This window comes from Pavona decussata, unplaced genomic scaffold (genome assembly GCF_977016875.1).
Source record: "Pavona decussata unplaced genomic scaffold, jaPavDecu1.1 SCAFFOLD_91, whole genome shotgun sequence".
In the NCBI taxonomy this organism is placed as follows: Eukaryota; Metazoa; Cnidaria; class Anthozoa; order Scleractinia; family Agariciidae; genus Pavona; species Pavona decussata.
In genome coordinates, this window is record NW_028145508.1 from 1,862,160 (window position 1) to 1,886,508 (window position 24,349).

The 24,349-nt window shown below is 39.6% G+C and overlaps 1 protein-coding gene across 2 annotated transcripts in view; it reads left to right on the plus strand.

Moving 5' to 3' along the window:
• LOC146474176 (uncharacterized) overlaps positions 1-24,349 on the plus strand; it is a 74,039-nt gene that overhangs the window by 42,161 nt on the left and 7,529 nt on the right. The window contains exons 34-63 of one of the 2 annotated variants that reach the window (XM_085117429.1): positions 40-84; positions 332-385; positions 917-970; positions 1,726-1,779; positions 2,369-2,422; positions 3,404-3,457; positions 4,681-4,734; positions 5,725-5,778; positions 6,009-6,062; positions 6,536-6,589; positions 7,163-7,216; positions 8,591-8,644; positions 8,806-8,859; positions 9,036-9,089; positions 9,525-9,578; positions 10,666-10,719; positions 11,824-11,877; positions 13,538-13,591; positions 14,001-14,054; positions 15,247-15,300; positions 15,881-15,988; positions 17,060-17,113; positions 17,799-17,852; positions 18,391-18,444; positions 18,828-18,881; positions 20,485-20,538; positions 21,723-21,758; positions 22,670-22,687; positions 23,058-23,075; positions 24,058-24,093. In XM_085117429.1, coding sequence (XP_084973555.1) covers positions 40-84; positions 332-385; positions 917-970; positions 1,726-1,779; positions 2,369-2,422; positions 3,404-3,457; positions 4,681-4,734; positions 5,725-5,778; positions 6,009-6,062; positions 6,536-6,589; positions 7,163-7,216; positions 8,591-8,644; positions 8,806-8,859; positions 9,036-9,089; positions 9,525-9,578; positions 10,666-10,719; positions 11,824-11,877; positions 13,538-13,591; positions 14,001-14,054; positions 15,247-15,300; positions 15,881-15,988; positions 17,060-17,113; positions 17,799-17,852; positions 18,391-18,444; positions 18,828-18,881; positions 20,485-20,538; positions 21,723-21,758; positions 22,670-22,687; positions 23,058-23,075; positions 24,058-24,093 — 1,557 coding nt within the window. Of the gene's footprint in view, positions 1-39; positions 85-331; positions 386-916; positions 971-1,725; positions 1,780-2,368; positions 2,423-3,403; positions 3,458-4,680; positions 4,735-5,724; positions 5,779-6,008; positions 6,063-6,535; positions 6,590-7,162; positions 7,217-8,590; positions 8,645-8,805; positions 8,860-9,035; positions 9,090-9,524; positions 9,579-10,665; positions 10,720-11,823; positions 11,878-13,537; positions 13,592-14,000; positions 14,055-15,246; positions 15,301-15,880; positions 15,989-17,059; positions 17,114-17,798; positions 17,853-18,390; positions 18,445-18,827; positions 18,882-20,484; positions 20,539-21,722; positions 21,759-22,669; positions 22,706-23,057; positions 23,076-24,057; positions 24,094-24,349 lie in introns of both variants that reach the window. The other variant, XM_085117428.1, reaches the window with a different exon arrangement.

Genomic DNA, 24,349 nt, shown 5'->3' on the forward strand with positions numbered 1-24,349 from the left:
TCTTTCCTATCTAAATGTGGCTTGTCTTGTGTCTTGTAGGGTCCTCGTGGAGCTGCTGGAGAGGGTGGACTCCCAGGAGCACCGGTAAAGTAATTGAAATGAATTATCTAGCCTGTTTTGCTTAGACTATAAGCGGCCGGCGGATAGTAACGCGCGAAAATTGCTTTCTGCGAGGAGACGCGACGCGCGGAGAGAAGCGGAAATATTTCTCTACTAAATGTGAGGGAATCTCTGTCGACGATTTTGTCCCTTTTAGGAAGTGAGAGGTTCGATTAAAGTTGGAAAAGAGTAAAACCATTGCTAACTGTGAACTTTATTGTTGTTGTTTTAGGGTCCACTTGGAACTGCGGGTGAAGATGGAGCTGCAGGAGTAGACGGAACTCCTGTATGTAGTAGTTCTCGTTTGAACCTTCACCACCCTATTGATGTGCCTTTCCTCTGAGTGGTTGCACTTCAGAATTTCACCCACAGACTCAAAAGATAGAACCACCTTGTACAGCATAACAAACAGCACCACAGGAAAGTACTGCTCAGTGGCTTTCATTTGAATGGTCAAAGTTTAGAATTCCGTTCAGGACATCAAGAGTTTGAACCACGTTATAACCGCCTTGTACATTTCCAAATTCCAATTCGATCTGGAGAGTGTACCCATACTGTAAAGTGCATTTGATCATCTTGTAATGGAATTATGCACTATACAAATTTACATTTTTCTTTTTTTATTTATGTTTCCAGTAGCTAGGTGACTAGAGTAGATTGATTCCCTTCGTGGACTCAGATTATTTTTCTTTGTCCCATGCTCATGACGAGATGAACGTTTCATCTTATTTGTTTTATGAAGCTTAGAATTTTCCATCTCTCTTTGTTTATCACTATTATTCCGGTAATGATGTTATGATCCATTATTTTTTTATAGGGAGACAAAGGTCCTGAGGGTAAAATTGGAGCAACTGGAATGTCAGGACATTCGGTATGTTTTCCATCCAATGGCGGCCGAAAATTTAAATAAGTTAAAATTAAAAACGTATACCAGCACTAGAAAGAGCAATTTTATTTTAGTAAGCCTTCAAAGTTTCAGCTGATCAGGTGTAATATCAGCTGAGAAAATGTAAGTTGAAAAATGAAAAATTTACAGACGTTTGTATGACTGGGGGTGTGATGTATACCCCCCAGTCATACAAACGTCTGTAAATTTGTCAAATTTCATCTTACATTTCCCAAGGTGATGTAACACCTAATATGCTGAAACTTTGCAAGGTTACTTAAGTAAAGGTGCTCTTTCCAGTGCTGGTATCAGTTTTTCATTCAGTTCAATTTTAACTCATTCAAATCTGTTGCCGCCATTTTTGAGAAGGGTCTATTGTCTTTCCTTTAACCTTATTGAAAACTTGAGTTCCTTTTATAGTAATAGTTCAAGCCTGAATTATTTTCAGGCTTTCCTTTTGCCACTATTTAAGTTTCGTTCGTAACTACAATTTCACGATATGGCAAGGGGACAGCAAATCATATGGATATCGTTGTAAACGAACTCCCGATTTGTAAATAACTTTTGCCGGGACGCAGAATGTTGATCGTTAAATCGGGAATATCGTTAGATCGACGTTTGTAAAATCGGGGTTCCACTGTGTTGGCAAATCGTTGCCTTGGGTTAGGTTAGCCCCATTCCAATTAGTGCCAAAGGAATTGTTTCATTGTGTTTTAAGATCTATTTATTTAAATTTGCAGGGATTCCCTGGGCTTACAGGCAGACCGGGTGTAAATGGTGCCAAGGGACAGCGGGTAGGTGTATTCTGAGACTGTTTTATTCAAATCCAGTAATCAGACATGTTATAATGTTAATAATGGCAGCACTGCAATCTAATGATGTAATTCCTCTCATGTTATCTATATCAAGTTCGTCTTTTGCGGATATGTTGAATCAATTAACTATTCGTAAGGTTGGTTGTTCAATGCAGGTTAAAAGTCATGGGAAACTCATGAAATTGTATTTTCTAGTGTCTGTGTGAGCCTTGTCAATAACTTGCGGTAATCCTCGGCTTGTTTTCGCGGCGATCTTCTTTGTGTCAATCGGAAAGGAGTAATTCTCTCAATCATGCTATGTTCTTTAGTCTGAAGCAGCATCCGTCTCTTTGCCTTAATCCCGTGTGGGCTCAGGTGTGCGGCTGACCCTTAAGAATGAAGAATGCTGATTAATCGTTTGAATGGTAGTTTTAATCGAAACTAATTCGTGTTGATCTTTGCGCCACGCTTTGAGGTCCAATTCTCCTACACTTCAGTTACCGCTTAATACAATTGTGCTGGATGTTGATCGTACAAGAAAGGTTTGCACCCGATCTTGGTGTAATGGTTAATTGCTTCTTTCTTGCAGGGCGCCCGTGGACCGATGGGTGATCCTGGATCGGATGGGAAAGATGGGCAAGCGGTAGGGTAGAGGACTGCGTTTTTAATCAAACAAACAATGAATTATATTTAAAACGTTAAAAGTTTGGATTTTACTTTAGTTTTTCTTGGAAATGAAGACAAGATAAGGTACAGAGGGTGAAAACGGGTGAAGGTACGACGAGAACCAAACAACATTGGGTTCAATGTCTCGCGCGTTCATTTCAGCCTTTCTTAACCTTAGTTTGTACGGAATCTTTGTCAACAGTTGAGCTAAGAGGAACGACAAAACTAAAACTAAATATATGCACAATGTGTATTAAATAACAGTAATTATCAGGAGAATTCCTGTATTCAGTGCTTTTCAACAAGACCGTCAACTGTTGTAGGGAACACAATACTGACTTTGTCTGGTCTGGTCAAGATTCATGGTGAGACGCGGCTTAGCAAAAATCCATTTCAGTGCCATCTTGAGGGCAGTTGGATACCATGAATAGCAAACCTGGGTCGACTTGCACTGGATACTCAAATGGTGATAAACTGTAGCACTTTTAAAGGGAACATCTGCTCCGAAAACAAATGGACCGTAGATTGTTGGAAACTGTCTAAATTCTAAATTTTAGTTTAAGAAGTAGAAATAACATTCAAGTGTGCTTAAAATTAGACATGATTTTCGCTTTTAAATTTCCTGGGCGCGGCCATCTTGGATTTCATGACGTCATTGCGTTGCCGCTATTGTTCTCTATTGTTTAACACAAAAGAATTTCTGTTTACTAACAATAGCGACAACGTAATGACGTCATGAAATCCAAGATGGCTGCGCCCAGCAAATTTGAAAGCGAAAATAGGCGACAATCATTTCTAGTTTTAGCACACTTGAATGTTCTTTCTACTTCTTAAACTAAAATTTAGAATTTAGACACTATTTCTAACAATTTACTGTCCATTTGTTTTCGGAGCAGAGGTTCCCTTTAACTGCAAGTCATAGCAAAGACACTAATGTTCCAAATGTTTCTTCACACAGGGTGCAGATGGTGTTCCTGGTAGCCGTGGTGCTGCTGGTCTTCCTGGGCCAAAGGTATGTGAACGACACTGAAGTCGTGATCCATGCGCCTACATAGGTAATAATCCAACTTAAACAATAAATGGTTGTGTTATTTGGGCGATCAGTGTTAAACATGTTTCAATTAAAACTAGTTTGGATCTGATCTAAAAACAGTAAAAAATAATTTTTGATCATGATTTGGAAGCATTACGTTCCATCCAAGACCCAGGGGACAGGCGCCAAATAAGAAGCGCAAATTATGAAAACTGTTTCAAACTCTGACGAAGGCAACAGAAAGTTACCAAAAATTTAGTTTTTAAAAAGATAAGATTTTTTTTGTTTTTTTTGTTTTTACTGTCTTTAGATCAGTTTCATAAAAGTTTTAATTGAAACAATAAACTGTTTCCGTCAAAGGAATATCGGCTTATAGTTGCCTTTGGAAATTCAAGGTGGCAGGCAGTGATTTCCAGCCTTTACACTTTGAGGGATCAATACTATAATTCCTTATCAGTTGATATGACAATAATGGTATCAAACAAATGCTTGATCATTAGTGAGCAAGTTATTGGCCGTTTCTTGACTAAAAAGGTTACCTTAGCAACGATATAACCTGTTAAAAGCAGCCCTTAATTTAGCTTTAAGTTTAAGCCAAAAACTAGCTCGGTTACCCCCGTTTTTTGTTATCGAATTGCAATTAGCATGTAAAGATGCAACGTTTTGCAAAGTTTTAAAAAAATTTGCAAAGGAAGCTTTCGGAGGCTCACATGTTTGTTTTGTTTTATTCCCAAGGGGATTAAACTATCCTGAGACAGAAGCAGTCTATAGCTTCACTGTTCGCCACTTAATTTTCTTGCAAACCTTAACACTTTTCAAATTTACAGCTCACCGTAAACATGTAAGCTGCGATTTGAGGTCTATCCATCCGGGAATTTTTGCCTCATATTCGAATGTTCTTTAAAAATAAATGATATAAATAACTTTATTTAATATAATTAAATAAAACAAACATTGCAAATAGAATATAAACTTGTTACGAATGCCAACTGGTAGGAAGCAGACGCAGTTAGCTATTAACAAACCGCAGTAGAAGGGTTCAACTCGGAACAACCAAGAACAACTCCATGAAGTGGTAGGGTGGACGATTTGAGCCTGGGACCTCCAGATTTCAAATCCAGCGCCCTGAACCACTCGGCCGCCTCCACAATAAACTTTCAAAGCACGTAGCGCTTAAATTTCAATTTTATCTATTTGTTTAGGGGCAAGACGGGATTGCTGGTCAAGCAGGACGACCAGGAAAACGCGGCGAACAGGTGTGAATGACTTTGTACCATACCTCTCGATCGTTATAGTGTTAATTAACTACAGTAGGTTTATACAATAGGGAACATGATTAGGTGTAATGGTTACGTAAGGCATATAACGTAACACATGTCCCAGAGCGGAACTTTAAATAGTTAAGTTGCATGCATGTTTATTAGTTGTAGCTTTAGTTTTAGAGAGTGATTATTAAAGTTCGCTCGGCTGTTTTATTCACTGTGTACTGATGTTATTCCGCGCTTAGACACAACATCGGTGATTCTCTCTTCCAGTAGAGGGTTGAAATTTACGTCCCAGATGTCTGCATGACGCTGAATTACTCTAGTGCAGATTTTATAAGTTTGGATGGATTTTTTTTCGACTAGCATACCATTCAATAAGAGTATTGTCGTGTTTAATATGATTACTAGAGCGTTAGTACTCTACTTTATACTGTTCGAATAACGCACAACACGAGTACGAATATGACGCAATATTTGTGCATTTAGTTATTTGTACTTTAGGAAACAGTTTGGTGGTTATTCGTCAGTAAAAGACAATGGTTTTCTAACGAGAGCAAGAGCTCATCTTGTTTTAGTAACCCTTACTAAGATAATCTCTTCCCTCGTAGTCATAAACCGCGCAAAAAATCCCTTTGAATTAGGAGGCACCGTCCACAAAAAATGAGAGTTTATCGACCATCCCGAGATGTTCCGAAGGCATGCGGAGTAGCTAGAGGAGGAACCGTCCTTAAAAAACGCGACATTTCTCAGACGGCAGTAAAATTTTGGCCAATTCTCAGCTATCAGTCAAACCCCATTCAGACCTTCTATATAAGTTGCAAAGGGCAGTACTGCACCTTGGGAGCTTACGTATCCAGCATAGCAAATTGAACTGCTAATGGATAACTCGGAATGATGTGTCGCGTTAATTTCAATAACCTTAATTAATACAAGCGTTAACTTCCAATGCTAAGGAATTTTTTGAAAACTTGTGTTTTCCAGGGAGCTCGTGGTGCGCCTGGTTCACCTGGTATTCCTGGACAGGCTGGATTAATGGTACGTAAAATGTTCGATGTAATAATACTAGCACACGTTTGTAATGACTGTCTAAAATAAGAATCAAAGATATCATATCGGCCAATTTGAACTAGGAGCACGCTGATAGCGAATTTAGCCAATCAAAACGTGAAGCAAAAATGTGTGTGGTGGTCTTCAAATCCGGTGCTTCTAGCTCTCTATGATCATTATTGTCTCTAACACAAAAACTGTCTGTTTCTACTTTGTAGGGACCAACAGGAGCACGTGGAGAAGACGGCCCCAAGGGATTACCCGGGGAGAAGGTTTGTTCTTGCTAACTTCAAATGTGTCATCCCTTCCTGCGTTAATTAGGTTCGTCTAGTCCATGCGATATTATAGTTAGTACACTTACTACTGTTTATTATTCAAAACTCAAGTGAAACCACTCCCCTGCAGCTTGAGGTTTGAACATTTTCTAATGTCATTTTATGAGCTACAAGAGAATAGACCATAGAAAACTGCGGTCATTTTGTTAAATCGCATCACTCCACTTCCCGACATGTTAAGTTTCCTAGCCGAAGAGCGTCGGTAATTTCAAACCTTTGTGGGTCTTTCAAAGCAGCCTTAAACTTATGAACAAAAGATATAACCATACAAGGAGCGAAATCATCTGGTATCCTCAACGGAAGACTCAAGCCCAAAGTGTGGGTTTGGTATTTTTCTGCAGTGTACGACTGAGATAGACACAGATGGAGTGCAAACGTTAACCTGATGTGAAATAAATCTTCTGTTTCAGGGAAGTAAAGGAGAAAGTGGAAATTTTGGTAACAAGGGAGACGTGGGAGGCTTGGTAAGAATAACTTCAAAATAGTTTACATTAAATTTAATTGTCTTTCACTTTTTTCCTTATACCTTACCATTGTACGCAGGCTTGTTTGTTGGCAAGTCATTCATGTTAAGGTACCATATAGTCACCCAAATAACCCTAACCCTCCATATAGTCACCATCACCTTACCATGCCCTTGTTTGCGTCATAATTCAAAAAAGCTTAATTTTGATCGACTTTCAAACACCTGTTCCCGGCTTGTAAAGCTGCGTGATCGAATAACGAAAAGTGTTAAACGTTCGCACGAAAAATCACAAAATTTCAGTGGGAAATCAAATCGATCACTTGAATTTCCGTAATTTTTCCTGAGGAACGTCGGAAAGGAACGTCTGAAAATTCCGTACCATTTCTCATTTCACCCGTTTCCAGTGCCTTATCAACGAACGTCCGGCGCGTTGCGTTGTAAACGGAAAGCGCCATCTCTTTCGATTGGTATGCTGTCTTAAGAAAAACTTTACCATCATTCAACATTGATCCCAATTTGTTTCTTTTTTTCTTGCAAATGGTAAATACTTCTTTATTGTTTGTATTCCTAGGGATCTGAAGGTAACCCCGGTGGCAAAGGAGAACCTGGCGCGCCCGGCTTTACAGTAAGTATCAGTTAAAGGAGACCTGTTGTGTCTATGCGTGTGATACTGGCCTCTATGACTATGACAAATGAGTAGGCTTGGCGAAAGAGGAATCTGAATTTCCCGCCTTTTCTTTCTGTTCGCCTCTGAAGGGGGACCCTCCCGAGGTGGTTCTAGGGGAGGGCCTCCCTCCCCCTTAATTTTTAGACCAAACCCGAGTGGGGTACGGACGAGAGGCGCCGAGAAATTTCGTTTCTCGAAAAGAAGCACATAGAGCATTCGCCGGAGATTTGAACCCACAAAAGGTACCAAAATCTCGTCTTGTTGGTGAGGCTCTAAGAGACCCTTCTCCAAAATGGCGGCAACAGATTTGAATGAGTTAAAATTAAACTGAATGAAAAACGGATACCAGCAGTGGAAAGAGCACCTTTACTTTAGTAACCTTGCAAAGTTTCAGCAAATTAGGTGTTATATCAGCTTAGGAAAGGTAAGATGAAAGTTGACAAATTTACAGACGTTTGTATGACTGAGGGTATACGTCATACCAGTTATACAAATGTCTGTAAATTTTTCATTTTTCAACTTACATTTTCTCAGCTGATATTACACCTGATATGCTGAAACTTTGCAAGGTTACTAAGGTAAAAGTGGTCTTTCTAGTGCTGGAATACGGTTTAACTTATTTGAATTTTCGGCCGCTATTTTGGAGGGTCTATTCATTTTCAGCTGTAAGAGGTACCAAATAAGTTGACTGCCACTGAATAAATCATTTAATATTTTTCTGCTCAATACCCTAAAATTTACCGCGATAACACCCGTCACTGGTCATTTTAGACTTTTGCACCTTAGGCGGTAACAATCCACAGATTTCGCCCTCTAAAACACCTCTGTGATTTTTATGTGGGAGTTCCCCACCCGGTGGGGCTGTTCGCTTTTGGTATTACAAAAGATTATGCAGTAAAGCGCTTTTACGGCGCGCTGTGATTGGTTGGCCATTTTCGCGCCATTTTCTCAACCAGTGGGAAGCCAAACCAGAACTAATCATAACTGGTTACAAGCGTTTTCCCGCGCATTACGTGGGTTAGATGTTTTTGCTTCGAGTTGTGATTGGTTTGTTGTATTTTCTTTTACGTCTGTTGTGATTGGACAGATATCGGCGAAAGTAATCACCTTGGTTTTGGTGTTATGATACTGATTTAAAAACCGCTTTATCGCCATATTCTTAGTTATTTCTTCTTCTTCCAGTGCTTCTCCCTTGTGATTAGACGTCTCGGTGACGTTCCTCTAACAGAAATTAAGACAGTGACTTGTAAATGTCTGGAGACTACTATATGAGTCGTATAGTGATTTTCAAGTGATTTGGGGTTTTAACTAGCAAATTAATTCATTTGACAGGGGAGGAGAGGAAATCCAGGAAATGCTGGACGGGCAGGAATCCAGGGACCCCCTGTAAGTAATTACTGTCGAGCAACAGTGCGTTCGCAGAGATGTTTATCAAATCTGCGGTATCTGACCATCCATTGTCCTGTGTTAGTTTCAAGTGTTTTCTTTTTCCTTTCTTTTCCTTTTCTTTTGTTTGTTTATTTTCTCTTTGTTTTATTTTTCATTAGGGTCCTGAGGGTTCCCCCGGAAGTACTGGACAGCCAGGAATCCCTGGTGTAAAGGTAAGGAGTTATCAAGAGTGAGACACACGGTGTTGCCATAAAACGGTATTGCCATAAAAGACAGACGAAAAATTTCTCCGCAATTTCAAGACCTTTCAACCTTTATCTTCTTCACTTGTAACCCAGTATTGGTGAAAACAATGAGAATTAATCATGTGTTTCGATCTACGTTTCAGGGCGCCCGTGGAGCACCAGGAAAGAGCGGCCTACCTGGACTTCCTGGTCTTCCGGTAACAATCTCTTTGTTTGTTTGTTTGTTTGTTTGTTTTTACCCTGCGTAGCTTATTTTTCGTGTGAAGGCCGTTGGCGTGCGCCAATGGATTAGGTTATTTAAGCGAATGTTATTACCTACGAAAGTTCGTTTGGGGAATATGATACTGTAGTATATATGCAACTTAACGCAGTTCTACCGCCAAATCTTTGCCCCTGACCTCCGTGCGGAGTGGAGAATTTACATTGTAGTCTTCAATTTTTTTTTTTTTTTTGGTTGTTGTTGTTGTTGTTGTTGTGTTCTAAAATTGAGTAGTATGTATGTCTTGCGGTTCAGATTTGTTTTGTGGTTGAAATTTTTCAAACCGGTAAATTAAAAATAAAATTAAACTGGTTTGAAAATTGCAAAACAAAAACTACATTTGAATCGCAACATACATCGGTGTTCTTTGTAGGGCATAGTGGGAAGAGATGGTTTAACTGGAAACGCGGGTAATGACGGACGTCTGGTAAGTTTTCAAACTGTTTAATCACCTAATGGGCTCCTGTGATCACTTACGTTTTACTGAGGAATACAAGTACAAAACATGAAAATTATCTATTATTCAGTCAGTTACACAGGCATTACTTGGAAAACGGAAATCCGAGTTCTCCTAACAGGAGTCAAACCTATGACCTTCCGATTACTAGCTCGGATGCTCAGCTTTGCCACTGGGACTCATGGGAACTAGGACATTAAACCAGGCTTTAAACTATGTTCTTGTGACAAACATACTTTTTTCATTTTCAGTGAAAAATTGATAAGCAATCAGAAGGGCAGATGCGTATTGATTATATTATTTAATTTGAATTAATTCTCGTGCTTTAGGATTTTATCTAGAACCTCATTCAAAAAAGTTAGAACCACCCAACCTCGTTCCCAGGGTCTCTGCTCTTCACGTCCTGGCTCCCTAGGACGTGAAGAGGAGAGACCCTGGGAACGAGGTTGAGAACCACCTTGTGCAGCATAATAAACTGCTCTTCGGGAAAATATTGCTCAAAAGCGAGAGAATTCAACTCATTTAATTTAAGTCATCAACAGCTTTATAAAAGGGAACTTCTGCTCTGAAAACAAATGGACGGTAAATTGTTGGAAATAGTGTCTAAATTCTAAATTTTAGTTTAAGAAGTAGGAATAACATTCAAGTGTGCTTAAAATTAGATATGATTGTCGACTATTATCGCTGTCATGCGCTGCTGCTACTTTTGTTTACTAACAATTGCGGCAATGCAATGACTTCATGAAATCCAAGATGACCGTGCCCGGGAAATTTAAAAGCGATAATAGACGAAAATCATATTTAATTTTAAGCACACTTGAATGTTATTTCTACTTCCTAAACTAAAATTTAGAATTTGAACACTATTTCCAACAATTTACCGTCCATTTGTTTTCTGAGCAGAGGTTCTCTTTAAGGGCAGACAAGAGGTCCCATGCTAGGCGCCCACCCGGAACTGAAAGAATAATTAGTACATGAGAAATAAGTATTTTGCAGAAAAGAAATTAAGAGATATTGTGAATGTGTACTGATCTATTTTTTTTGATCCATTGTTTAGGGGGGTATTGGACCAAGTGGTCCTCCTGGTCCTAAGGGTGACCCTGGTCGCCAGGTTAGTAAACACTGTTAAAGGGGCACTGACACGGCAATTTTGCTCATATTTTTCAGAAAGGACCATTTTTCTAACATGAATGTTGGAATGCCGGGAAGAAAATATTAAGGGATTTATCCGGAGAATAACAAGCTATAATCAGTTTTTAGCGACTTTCTCTACAATACACAGGAAGAACTTAAAAAAATCGGCTAATTTTTTCAAGTTGCAATCCATTTCCATCCTAGCCATCCGCAGCCAAAGATAATTAATACTAGTTTCTGTGAATTAGTATTGCCATTGTTAACAAAAATGAATCATTATTTTGACGGTTCCATCGATTCAAATATGTTTTTTGGCTATTCAAAGTAACAAAAAAAAAAAAATAGGTGACACTGCCCCTTTAATGTTAGCTGTGAGAAGTCAACGTCCCTGGTATTATACCGTCCGTTGACACGTCACGTAAAAACATCACCCATGACATTTTGAAGTTATACCCAGGAAGGGGGTAAACCCGTGTGAAAGTGACAAGGAAGCCCGTCGGAAACTTTGAATTAAATCCCTGAAGTAGGCGTGGCGCCATTCTTCTGTGCCTCTTAATACAGAGTTATTTTGGCGTGGTTGCCTTTGCAAAAATTTGAATCCAAAAAGGAAATTTGTAGGTAAGGGGAGGGAAGGGGTAACCACTCATTTTTCAGATATAATCAAACAACATTAATTTGGGGTGCTAAAAATTACCCTGATCACTCTATACTACAAGGCCCAGTTGCTCAAAGCCCGATTAAGCTAATCCCGGATTAACGTGAACTTTGATGCGAGTTTAATTAATAATTAATAAAGATTCTCCCAAACGATTTTTGTCTGTCAGTTTTGCCTTAGACTTTTCTTAACCTTTAGCTTGAAATTAGCCTTTTAAACCATTTTAAACGAGCGAGATGAAAATCTCGGTTAACTTTTAATCGTGGATTAACGTTAATCGGCTTTCCAACAACCCGACCCAGGACTACAGGAACCAAGATAATCGCCTGTCTGGAGAACTGCATCATAAAAACTCTTCAACATAGCATTGTTTTTTTTGTAGAACTTTGTTGATTTTATCTTGTTTGTTTGTTTGTTTGTCCGTAGGGCTCCCCAGGCTCGCCCGGTCGTGTTGGAACACCTGGTGCAGATGGCGAAATGGTAAGAACAATGAAGCGGAGTTATTTTAGCCACAGTAGTACCCCGCTGTCTCGAGCCCTGCTCACAAACTGAAACCAGTTTTCACTGGAGTTTCTTACAGTTAGTTAATTTGGTCGTTAACCTTTAAAGCTCAAACATCCACTTAACAATTAAGTGAGTGGAAATAACTGTTTCATTAAAAAACAGTCAAGAAATAGTGCTAGATCTTGCTGATTTCACTTTGCAAGAACAACCAGAAGACAATTTAGTGGTCTCTATTTCTCGGACATCATGTAATGGCTCATATACCATGGCCGCTAATCCAATTAAATCCCTTTGAGAGCTGCAAATAACAGTCATGCACCGGACAATACTTTGATCGGGCACATGTCCTGACATCTGTCTCAATACCAGTGGGTAGGAACTTTATTTCGATTCGGACTATAGAGTAGCAAGATAATGCTAGTATCTCTGAATACAAAGTATGTAAGAATAATGTAAAATAATGAACTAAGAAAAAGATCTATACAAAACTATTATGATTGTTGCAATGATTATCTAGAAAAAAAATATTCATTTACGAACTAAACTTCTCAAACTCAATTAACAATTCATCAAGAGAAAACAAAAAACAAAATTACTACTGTGACCGTGGTTTGGATATGTGTTCCTAATTACCATAACATTTGCCAACTTTAGCCTTCAAGAAGAAGCCTTCTCCAAGAATTATTGATCATTTGAGAAGCGATATTAAACACTCGAAAGTGTGCTTCATCAGATATCCAAACACCTCGGAGTCGTTTTAAAAACCTACTTCTCAGTGTTTGGATGTCTGATGAAACACGCTTTCTCGTGTTTGATATATTACGACTAAAACTCTTTGCAGTAGAGGGAGTTCGCATTTCATCTGTAAGAGAATTCCATTCCATTATTGAAGAGTAGGAGCTAGCAGCCAAACGAATGAAGTCCATGAGTTGTTGTCTTAAATACTGGCAAATGTAATTTGTTTCCTCCACCTAGACCATATACGGTATTCCTTTAAAGGAAACACGAGCTAAGATAAAGGGGTGCTAAACATTAACACATTTAGAAAGAAGAATGAGCATGTCTTGATGAAATGCCTAACTTTTGAAGTACAACTTTGTAAGAACTACCATAATCATTTAGAACACCACGAAGAGCTTATATTTATTAAGTGACTCCAAATTAGCTTCTTAGTATTGGCATAAAAATGACATTCTCTACCGAGGTACCGATAAGCACTTAATGACTGGCCCCAAGGCAAACAGTAAGTTTTGTTTCCCCGAGACCCTCAATGTTCGCCTCTGGGAACATTGAGGGTCGAGGAGAAACAAAACTCACTGTTTCCTGGGTGTCACCTTACGACTTTATTGCAAAGTGTTATAAATCCCGAATTTGTCGCGGTTTCTAGGTGCATGCCCTGATCACGTGCGAGTCGAAAGTCCAAGTTGTTGTTTCCCCAGGGAGTTAGTGAGTTTTGTTCGTCCTAGAGAGTTAGTGACTTTTGACCCGTGGCACGTGACACGTTCTCCTCCAATCGGAAAACGTCTTTGAGTTGGGAGGTATAGCAAAACGGTTTGTTCCTTTTAGGGTGAATGCATTTTTATATAATGAACAGTTGTTTCACCTCAATCATTCGATTTATTTTGTATTCTTCAAGGGTGATCAAGGTGCTAAAGGAGCGGGAGGAAGTCCCGGAGAAACTGGCAAGACGGTAAACATCAAATGTTGCTGTTGTTAACTAATCGGGGAGCTGGTTTGACAATTTTGGAAGAGCCTGTGCATTTCTTTGCCTCGAGGATCCTTTGTTCTTTCTAATACAAAACTAATTAAATAATGCTGACTGAATTGCCTTTCTTTTTGAATCACAACAAAGTTCTAGTTTTTCTTACCTGGTTGAAGTCTACTGAACCAGGAGGCCTTTAAAGTAGGGCAAAGGGCGTATCCCCGCCTCGAGGGGGGTAGAAACAGAAACTGCATCTAGGCAGAGGCCGAAAAAGGGTAAGTTCTTTGTGAGCCAAGTACACCCCACCTAGTCTTCCCAAGAGGCGTGTTTTGCACAATTGCAAATGGCATTTACTTACCCTATTGCGTGGCTAATTTACGCTGTAATACATTTCCAGGGTTTTCGTGGGGCTACTGGCAAGTCTGGAAAAGACGGACCTAAAGGCCAACCTGTGAGTATTGTCTTTCTTTTCCCGCGTTATTTTAGACCCACGGTTCTTTTTATTTATTTACTTATTTATTTATTTATTTACTTATTTATTTATTTATTTATTTATTTATTTATTTATTTATTTATTTATTTATTTATTTATTTATTTATTTATACTTACTTAGTTACCGACATTTTACTGAAGCATTTTGACGAAGAAGAGCCAAAAACGTTAATCAAGGCGAGCACGAGGTTTCCCCTTTCATTCAAGCTTTGCGTTGACATTCTCTATTACTGTATACATGTATTTATCAAGTGTTTTAAATTCGTAAACATGTAACTAGTTCAAGTATATAATTTTTTTTAATGTGATGTGTATTTGTTTACTTTTCTTGCAATGTAATTTATTAGTGGCGAAATAAAAAATAAATAAATAAATATATTCCTTCTTGTTCTTTCTCGCACGTTAACTCGCAAATTAAATAGGACCTTTTGCAACCACGAAGGCAACGCCTACACCAACCTAATCACTTAGAAATGTGCATTCACGTTTCTTAACTTCCGTTCTGGTTATTCGAACCCATTTATCTTGTGAAATATGGGCTAGTTATCTAGGGACATGATCAGTAGCATCGCAGAGAAAAATCCCCAAATTTTTAACGGACGTGCAGAGCCATTTTTTGCCCATTAAACCTTTTGTTGTTGTTGTTGTTGTTTTTTGTCACTTTCTCGTTGCCGTGGCGTTAACGTAAGGTCCCTAATTTTACTGAGAAACTGTGGAAATCAGAGGTGAAGAAAACTCTGTAGGTAATCTAACCTAAATGACCTGGCATTACCGAGGGGCTTTCCAGTAGTCCTTTAAACTTACTTTCAACTTTCACTCTAAATTTTTTTTCTGAACAAGATCTAGATCCTTTGTAATTAGAACGTGGAAAAATGAACAAAAATCGCGAGGTTCATGGCAAAATCGCTAGATTTGGCAGTTAGTTTGTCTTTGTGTTCAATGCCTTCGTTAGAGGACGTTGCCTTGGAGATCAATCAATCTAAAACTTATTGACTGATTAAATCAGTATGCTAAATTCAAAATCCATTAAACTTTTACATTACCATCCAGGTATGGAAAGTTGGTATCTTCTAGTTTACTCAAGCAACCTGTCAAAACCAGCATGGGCTAACGTGTGTTAATGTATGTTAATGTTTGTATCATAAATTAGGGTCCCAATGGTGAGGATGGAGACGACGGCGCGGCCGGGGAACCTGGAGATGATGTAAGGAAACATATTGATAGTAAGAAATAATTTGAATGAGAATTTGACCGACTGACTGACGTAGATCATAGTAGTCACTCTTGTCAATCACAACCGATGCAAGAGCTCAATGAATCAATAGACCCTTCTCCAAAATGGCGGCAACAGATTTGAATGAGTTAAAATTGAACTGAATGAAAACCTGATACCAGCACTGGAAAGAGCACCTTCACTTTAGTAACCTTACAAAGTTTCAGCATATTAGGTGTTATATCAGCTTTGGAAATGTAAGATAAAATTTGACAAATTTACAGACGTTTGTATGACTGGGGGTATACGTCATACCCCCAGTCATACAAATGTCTGTAAATTTTTCATTTTTCTACTTACATTTCCTCAGCTGATATTACACCTGATATGCTGAAACTTTGCAGGGTTACTAAAGTAAAAGTGCTCTTTCTAGTGCTGGTAAACGTTTTTAATTTTAACTTATTTGAATTTTCGGCCGCCATTTAGGAGAAGTGTCTATTAGAACTCTTGTCTGAACATGATCTGATTCCTTTTGTCGAGTGTGACGTGTTTTCTTTTACTTGTATTTTAGGGTGAGCAGGGAGAGAGGGGATCCCCCGGTACTGACGGCGTAGTGGGATTTTCTGGCCCTCCCGGTCCTGGCGGGGAACCTGGTGAAACGGGCATCATTGGTGAAACTGTAAGTAGTGTATAACTATTAGCCAGCCTATTCGCCTTTTTCTCTCTCACATATTAATTGTTGGCACTCAGCTAAAGCGGTTTTCGATTGAGTGTCGTGAAACCAAAACCAAAGTAATTACTCTGACCAAGGGTGCGTTTTTTGGGAGAATCCAAAAACGGATTTGTGATCTCAGATCACTCGGATCATGGTGCATCAAAGGAAGCGACGAAGCCTTGTCCAGAGTGGATTCGTCGGTTCCTTTGATGCACCAAGATCCGAATGATCTGAGATCACAAATCCGTTTTTGGATTCTCCCAAAAAACGCACCCCAAGCTTCCCTTGGTTGAGAAAATGGCGCGAACTTTGACAACAAAAAATAAATACTATGGACGAAGCCTCGCTTTCATAATGAGGTTCAAAACAACTCGTTAATGGCCTATTATACTTGTAGCAGCCCTATTTCTGCTCATAATATTACATATCTTAGCCTAAATTACTCCAATCGGAGCTGGAAGCTCGTTTTGCCGCCTATAGAGTGTTTCGTTCTAGTGCTAGGTGTTAAGAATGTGAAGTGGGTACATGTTGTAGAGACCGTGTCCCTTGTGTGATGTCCCAGTTTTTTACGAATAAGTTCTGTTGCAGCGACAAAATTTTATCCCCCGTACATGTTGCATCAAATTCAACTGATATGCAGTTGTGTCATGAATTGAAGCGGAGACAAACTAACCCAAATTTTCAATATCGTTTTATGTGCGCTGCTCTCGCAAGCTGTCTCCGCTACCACATAGAAATGAACCGATAAAAACGCTTAAAAACGCTCCTACTACATGTCCCTGTTTCTACATGTTCCTATCACATGCAACTACATCATGTGCCTGTTACATGTCCCTGCTACATGTCTCTCCTTCATGTCCCTCTTACATGTCCCCGCTACTACATGTCCCTGTTTCTACGTGTTCCTATTACATGCAACTACATCTTGTCCCTCTTACAAGTCCCTGCTACATGTCTCTCCTCCATGTCCCTCTTACATGTCCCGCTTCATGTCCCCTTGTGTGCAACCTTTAAACAATGCCTGATACAATGTAGGGCGATGATGGTATTGCTGGTGAAGCTGGAAAAAGAGGACCGCAAGGACCTATTGTAAGTGTTGGATGCATTTATTTAGATATTTTACCTGCAGAAACAGAGAAGACTGTGGATAGGAATGTGCACATGCTAATGCTATCTGCCTTTAAACCTTTAAGCCCTAACAGTGATCAGCATCAAATTTCTCCTTGTAATATCAATGCTTGTTCAACCCTTGAGGTCATGAGAATTAAGGATATGATCACCCAAGGTGAATTTTCTTGATATTTTAATAACTTCTCCGCTGTACTTTTATAAGAAAAGTATGGGAACGAGATAGGAGAATTTTTTCTTTGAAATTAAGGATTAAACGATTAATTCCATTTGGTCGCGTTATTTATGGCTCATTTTTTGTAGCCGAGAGTACAAATACGGTTTCATGACGGAATTTTGTATGTGTATGTGACAATTACAATTATAGATATCTTTGCACTGAAAAAAAAATACAGTTTCAAGAAGCATCACCAAATGGGGATAAACACACATTCCATAGTCGGCTATCTACGCTCATTTTAATCTCGCGATAGATTTTATTGTGTGGGTCTGTGAACATTGCATTAACACATGTACTTACATCTTGTTTTGCTCTACACAGTGAAACGTGTAAACTGTCGTCTCCAGGATTTTGCAAGTAACTAATATCCAGCTGGATTTACTGTTTGGGCAAATAAGCTCTTATTTACTGACTTGTTTTTTCCAGGGTCCTAAAGGAGACCAAGGAGATGAGGGTGACACCGGCAGTACAGGAGAACGGGTTTGTTTGTTTGTTTGTATATTTTTCAAGTCATCATGATACTCCCCCATTCTCAGGTCAGCACTCATTTCCATCTCTTAAAATGACATGGACATTCACGTAAAATTACATGAAGTGAAACATATTTCAAACTTAAGGGGAGAAGAAGAAAAAAATAAAGGTAAGTTTTGAAACCGGAGTCGCTTGCTTCATTTCCTCCATAATAACGTATTAATACAGTTACCCATCGCAATAGACGAAAGCGAACCGTTTCGAGTCAGTCCTTAACCCTAAATACGGTAGAGTTACATAGTAGACTACGAGCAACCTCTTTCTTCTCGATTGATCTAAGGAGCAGCGGACTTTTTCCTCCCTTTCCCCAATCCCTCCTCGTTCACTTCTCTAATTTGCGTAATTTTACCGTCATTTTGCACGTGTGATCTGAGATAAAAAGTACGACTGCTCGCAGTCTAGTTACACAGGACAGCTCTGCACCTTAGGAGCTTACGTATCCAGCAAATGAACAGCTAATGGATTACTTTGATTGATGTGTTTACAGGGTGACCCGGGTTACACTGGAAAACCTGGCAAGATGGGACAACCTGGCGTAGAGGTAACATGTTATTTTTCTCCTTTACCCTGAAAATATCCAGGTTAATAGTTAACAGTGTCAGCTGTTTTCATGAAAAACACTTTAGGATTTCAGCCAGAGACTCAAAAGTGAGAACCACCTTGTATTGTGGAGTATAATAAAAAACCACACGAAAGTACTGCTCAGTAGCTTTTATTTGAATGGTCGCACTTTAGGATTTCAGCCAGAGACTCAAAAGTTAGAACCACCTTATACAGCATAATAAACAACGCCGCAGGAAAGTGCTGCTCAGTAGCTTTCATAAGCAACTTGCGCGATTTAGTGTTAAATCAAATCTGTAACCGAAAAGTATAATGAACTATTTTGAAGTTTCTTTACGAAAAATTTTATCTCTTCGTTAACAGGGAGAGCCAGGCACAACTGGCAAGAATGGATCCAGAGGTCCACCCGGCCCACAGGCTAGTCACTTGATTGGTACAATGAATGTTTCACATTGCAGCAGTAATTACTACCATTATCACCAACGACGTTGCTCCTATCTAGCCTCGTAGCTCAGTCGCTAGAGCAACGGTGATCAAATCCCAGATCGTAGATTTCAGTTCCTGCTGAAGTCAAAGATTGTGTTCTTCTCCTCGTGTGCCGATCTCTTTATTTCCTCAACGTGCACTGCAAATTAAGTTAATTCTCGGATCTATCATATTAGTCTGTTGATTGCCGTCTACATGACACTTGGTGGGAGGGGGGATTTTTGTATATTCCCTTGCGGGATGTCACGCAACGCTCCCCCCAAGAAGTTCTTTTGGGTAAGAGGGGGGGGGGGGGGGAACGTCGCGTGACATCCCAAAAACGGCTGCGAAGGAGACTATTGCGGGTTTAGCTTGCAGAAGATTAGCGGTCGGAAATAAGTTGATTGTATACACTCTTTTTTTAACAAGAATTTATTTTATAAGAATATCGAGGCTGAAATTTGCGAAATTTTAAGGACATTTGAAGAATAAACCCGAGGCTGAGATTTTGAAAAGAATATAATTTTGTGTGTTGAAAATTTGTAAATACAATACAATTATATGTTTTAACTAAACCGTATAAAATTCTTCCTTTCTCTAGACGGCAAAACTAGCCACTAAAACGATAAGAACCTGCAGTAGCCAAATGTTCGATGCTAATGTGACAGTTCATCATGATAGAGGACAGCAAGCACTTGTAATTGATACCCCAATAGATGGTTTGCATCGTCGCCATGTTGGTGGAAAAAAAAAAAAGAAACTTTGTTCACAAAGTTTGCATAAAATGGCAGGTAACTCCCAGAGGCGAAAAATCTCATTGCTCCTGTCCACCAACATGACCGCCATGACGTCACATGTCTCTACTAACTATGCTATGATCTAAGAATATTCACAAGAATATTTTCAGCCTAACAACGGCAGAAAAATAAGAATATTTAGCCTGGGCCACAAAAACAATATTCTTATAAAAAGAAAAGAGTGTAGCAGGTATCGAGTCGACGAAAGGCAATTGATCTCGGTTGACGCTGGCTAGTCGATGACCAAGCAGCAATAGTCACAAATGAAATTTCCCTGTATCGTTTTGATTACTATGAATAGGCAATTTTACAGTAGTGTGTTAAGTGACTTGGCCTCGGATTGGAAGCGAGGCTGGGGATGACCTTGTTTTGATACAGACCTCACTGCTTTTCATGTGTGAATGCAAACTAGTTAGCATAAGAACAACATGATCTACACAACTGTAAAATGGCCCATTGTCATCGAGTTCTATTGATTGGCGTCGATATCTGCCAATGAGTATGTTGTATTCTTCTAGCGTATTCAGTTCCAAAAGTGTGCCATCGCACATCCAAATTCCCCCAACTGGAGTCTTTCTTGTCCGTTCCTTGTAAACGATAAAAGCGTGTTGTTCGTGTTGGTTTCGGGAATAAATATTTGTCCCTCTTTGGGATCAATTGTAAGACGTTTGAATATCAAAAATTGGTCCAGTTGTGGAAAAGTTATTCGTTATTACCACGAAATACTATCTTATTACAAGTTTGTTCTTGTTGCACAGGGCACTGAAGGAACACAAGGTTCACCTGGTGCACAGGGTAACCCAGGAGCAGAGGTTGGTTGTCCAATCTCTTTTGCTTTCCCTTCATGTTCATAGTGCAAACCATCGCAATCTCAAAATCAGGGAATGATTTTCAAATAGCGTAAAATCGTAGCTAATTTACGTACTTAGGTTACGAAACATTAACGTCTTCAAAGTTGACATCAACGGGGCTGCAATTTATGTTGGAAAGGCTGCGATCGTGCAAAATCCTTTTGTGTTTCACATTACAGCTGAATATCAACACGAACGTTTCTATTGGTCAGTTGCTCTATCGCATTTCAAAATTCACTGTGGTTTGTGCACGGTCAAGGCCAAACAAAATAAAAACATAACAACGAAGTTTGTCTGGCTTCACAACCATTGTCTTTTACTAACTATAGAAAAATGAACAGCACCACAGACAAGTATTTCTGCGTGGCAATCACTTTAATCAGGGCTGCCACGGGCAGGGAAAAGTCAGGAAAAAACTTTTTTATCAAGGTCAGGCAAAAGTCTGGGAATTTTATTTTTGGCTAGCTGCTAGATTTGCAGAACGAGTTTCCTTGTTGGCAAAGCCGGGTAATGCAAAGGAGTTGATTTCTGAGGCCTCGTGGCTGGATTTATTGCCAAATAATTTGTCATTGGTAGCCAGTGAAAACTGGTTTGAGGTCAGGGAATTTTTTTTTCTGATAAGTGACAAGCCTGTAAATAGTCACTACAAGATTTCATTACTGTTCGGAGAAGCGAACAGTCTCTCTCATATCAAGGAAAACGTGAAGTTCGAGAAAAGGATGTTATCCAAGGACAAATATCCATGCATAGTTTTGAAGCCGAGTACGGTTACCGTGCCTTTATTTTTACCTGACAACCCGCGGAGGATGTTAACTAAAAAGGTCCGTATGATCACCTGATGTTGGCTTTTAGTATTTTCCGGCTTTGCTCAGTTCAACAATTACGTTGATGTCCGGGTCTGTTCCAACAGCAAAACTTTCTTCCATCTTGAAATCTTCATATATTGTCTTTCATGGCATTGAAACAACTCAAGTTTGAAAACTCGGGATATCACTTGGGGATATCATCGGATATTACCTATATAGTTGTAATAGGGAGAATACTGCGTGGCGTAACTCCTTTTGACCAATCACATACAAGCGGAAATATTTGCCGTGGGATTATTGTGAAATATCTGAAATAAAGATTGATTTCTATCCCCACAGGGATCGATGGGAACTCAAGGCGACCCTGGTTCAACTGTAAGTTGATTATTATTATTATTATTATTATTATTATTATTATTATTAATTTTTTTTTTTTTTTTTTTTTTTTTAGCTCTTTCGTTCCTTACTCGCTTTTTTACACGTGTAAATCGTCGTTGTTGTTTTTTTCCCTTTACAACCAATGTATAAAACTTAGCTCTAATTTTAGGCTTGATTAAATGACGATTTAAAATGTCCAGAGACCGATAGAGATTTCCGTGTCTAAATAATTAAAGATGATGACGATGAATGTCTATCGGTAACGAATTCCACTATTCTGAAAAAGAACGATTGCCGCGACGGCGTTGAACGTCGAAGTCGTGTCTTGTTAGATGAAGAGCAAAGATTTCTCACCAGCTGGTCAAAAGTTATCGTTTTAACCAGTTTTATTTTACAATAATTTATCGTTATCGGGTTACAAGTTAGACAATTCACCCTCTATGCAACGTGTGGCCCCGCATTGTGAACTGACTGCCCAGAATTTCCTAACCGCTCATAACTGCGTTAAAGGAGAATGAGACATCTCAAATAAAATTTGTAACGGTTCGCGTGGAAGACAAATAACCCTTATTTTACCCGTGACCTACCGTTCCTGGATCATGCTGCTTTTGGTCCTAAAACAGAACGAAGGAACTATAGGACTGTACCCGTGTCCAATTGTCTCGTATGGACGAAACGCTAACGTATTCTTGTTCTTTCGAACAAGCATTTTCATGGTTAGGCATCGGTATTTGCCTCCTGGGCCTCCCTCTCTCACAAAATGATTGTCGCATGAGCAGCCTTCCTGAGCTCGAGGACACTTACAACTCTATATGTCCCCACTCCTCCCCTCATCCGATCTTCTTTGCTTTCCTCTGAGTTTACGGTGAATTATTAATTTCTAGTTTTCTCTCGTTATTTTCATCTAGGGTGAGCGTGGATCACCGGTAAGGCTGGATTTCATTGTTTTGTTCTCTCGTTCTCTGCCTTTCAAAACTTTATCACAGAGTAACGTCTTTCATACCTCCAAGGAAAAGCGAGCTAAACGTTGCCAAAGCAACACCCCTGTTATTTCCTAAGGGTGCCCAATATACGACTTGCGAAAGGACCGCTGACCATTCCCTGGCTCGACTTTAACCTCGCCTAAATGTTATTTCGCCACAGTTATGGCAAACAAAATGAAGAATGCAGACTCAATGGAGGATTGCACTTATCAAAAAATCAAGATAATGCCATTGCACCTTAGTAGCAAAATGTTTGAGCAACTTTACGTTCTTTTGAACGAAATTAACTTTTGTGTTTTGTTGTCTCTCTCAGGGTAACGATGGGATGCCGGTAAGTGTCTTGTTCGATCCAGACAACATTCAACTGTGTTTGACGGTGATGAGGTGCTAGTAGGGACTAGTATGGGTTTTTGGAATGCAATTCATGTTGGGAAAAAATGTGGGGTCATGGGATTTCTAGGGAGAAAAATACAGGGATACGTGATATCTGAGAAAAAATAACCGGGATACGCGATACCTGGGAGAAAATATCAGGGATAGGCGGTATCTGGGGGGGAAATGCCAGGAACGCCATACCTGGGGAAAAATAACAAGGATACGCGATTTCTGGGGGGGGGGGATACCAGGGATTCGCGATATCTGAGGGGGAAATACCAGGATACGCGATATCTGGGGGGAGATACCAGGATAATAATAATAATGCGCGATATCTGGTGGAAAATAACAGGATACGGAATTATAGCGAGAACACGGGGGAGGGAGAAAAATTGCAGTAGTGTGGGATATCTTTGGAAAAATAACAACGATATGGGGTATGTAGCGAAAAAGTGGGAAGCGTGCTTTGTAGGAAAATAATAGGGATGCAGGATGTGTGGAGAAAACAGCTACAGGGATATAGCACATGTGAGGAAATATCTCAGGGATTTGGGATAGTGGAAGCGGGGAGGGGGGGGGTTACAGGAATACTGAAAATTGGCAAAATACTTCCTGGAGAGGAATTTACCAGTCAATCCACTCAGGTGCTGTGGCTCTCGGCCGTGCGACCGGACTGAGACTATTTCAATCAATATCTCAGTCAATATCCATTTAAATATAGGGGACAATAGTTCAAATAACATTTGCTATGTTTCGAATTTTCCTATTGTATTCGGGAATATCTTCGGAAAACTTCGCATAATCTTTGACAGCCTTCAGACATCGTGGGAAGTCAATGATTGAGTTGTGCTCAGTAATCTTTAAGCGCCCTGTGGGGAGATGTTGCTCATCCCGTATGGTGCTTTGCTCATATAATAACGTACGTTTTATTTCTTTAGGGAGATCCTGGCCCCCCTGGACCACCAGGTCTTCAGGTATGAGTTTTACGAGTTTCCTCATAGACATTTTTACATCACTGACAGTGTTCCAGAGAAGGGCGGGGTCTCAGGCCAAAACCCCGACAAAGCTGGCTTCCTGACCCAACAAAATAAATGGTGTTCTTAACAAGATTTGGAGAAAAATGAATGACTCCTCAATATTCTCCATTGACTCCCTGACTTAATTATCTGGAACGCTGATCAATGTAAACCTAACAACCAATGTTCCAGTGGTGTTGGAAGTCATTGATTG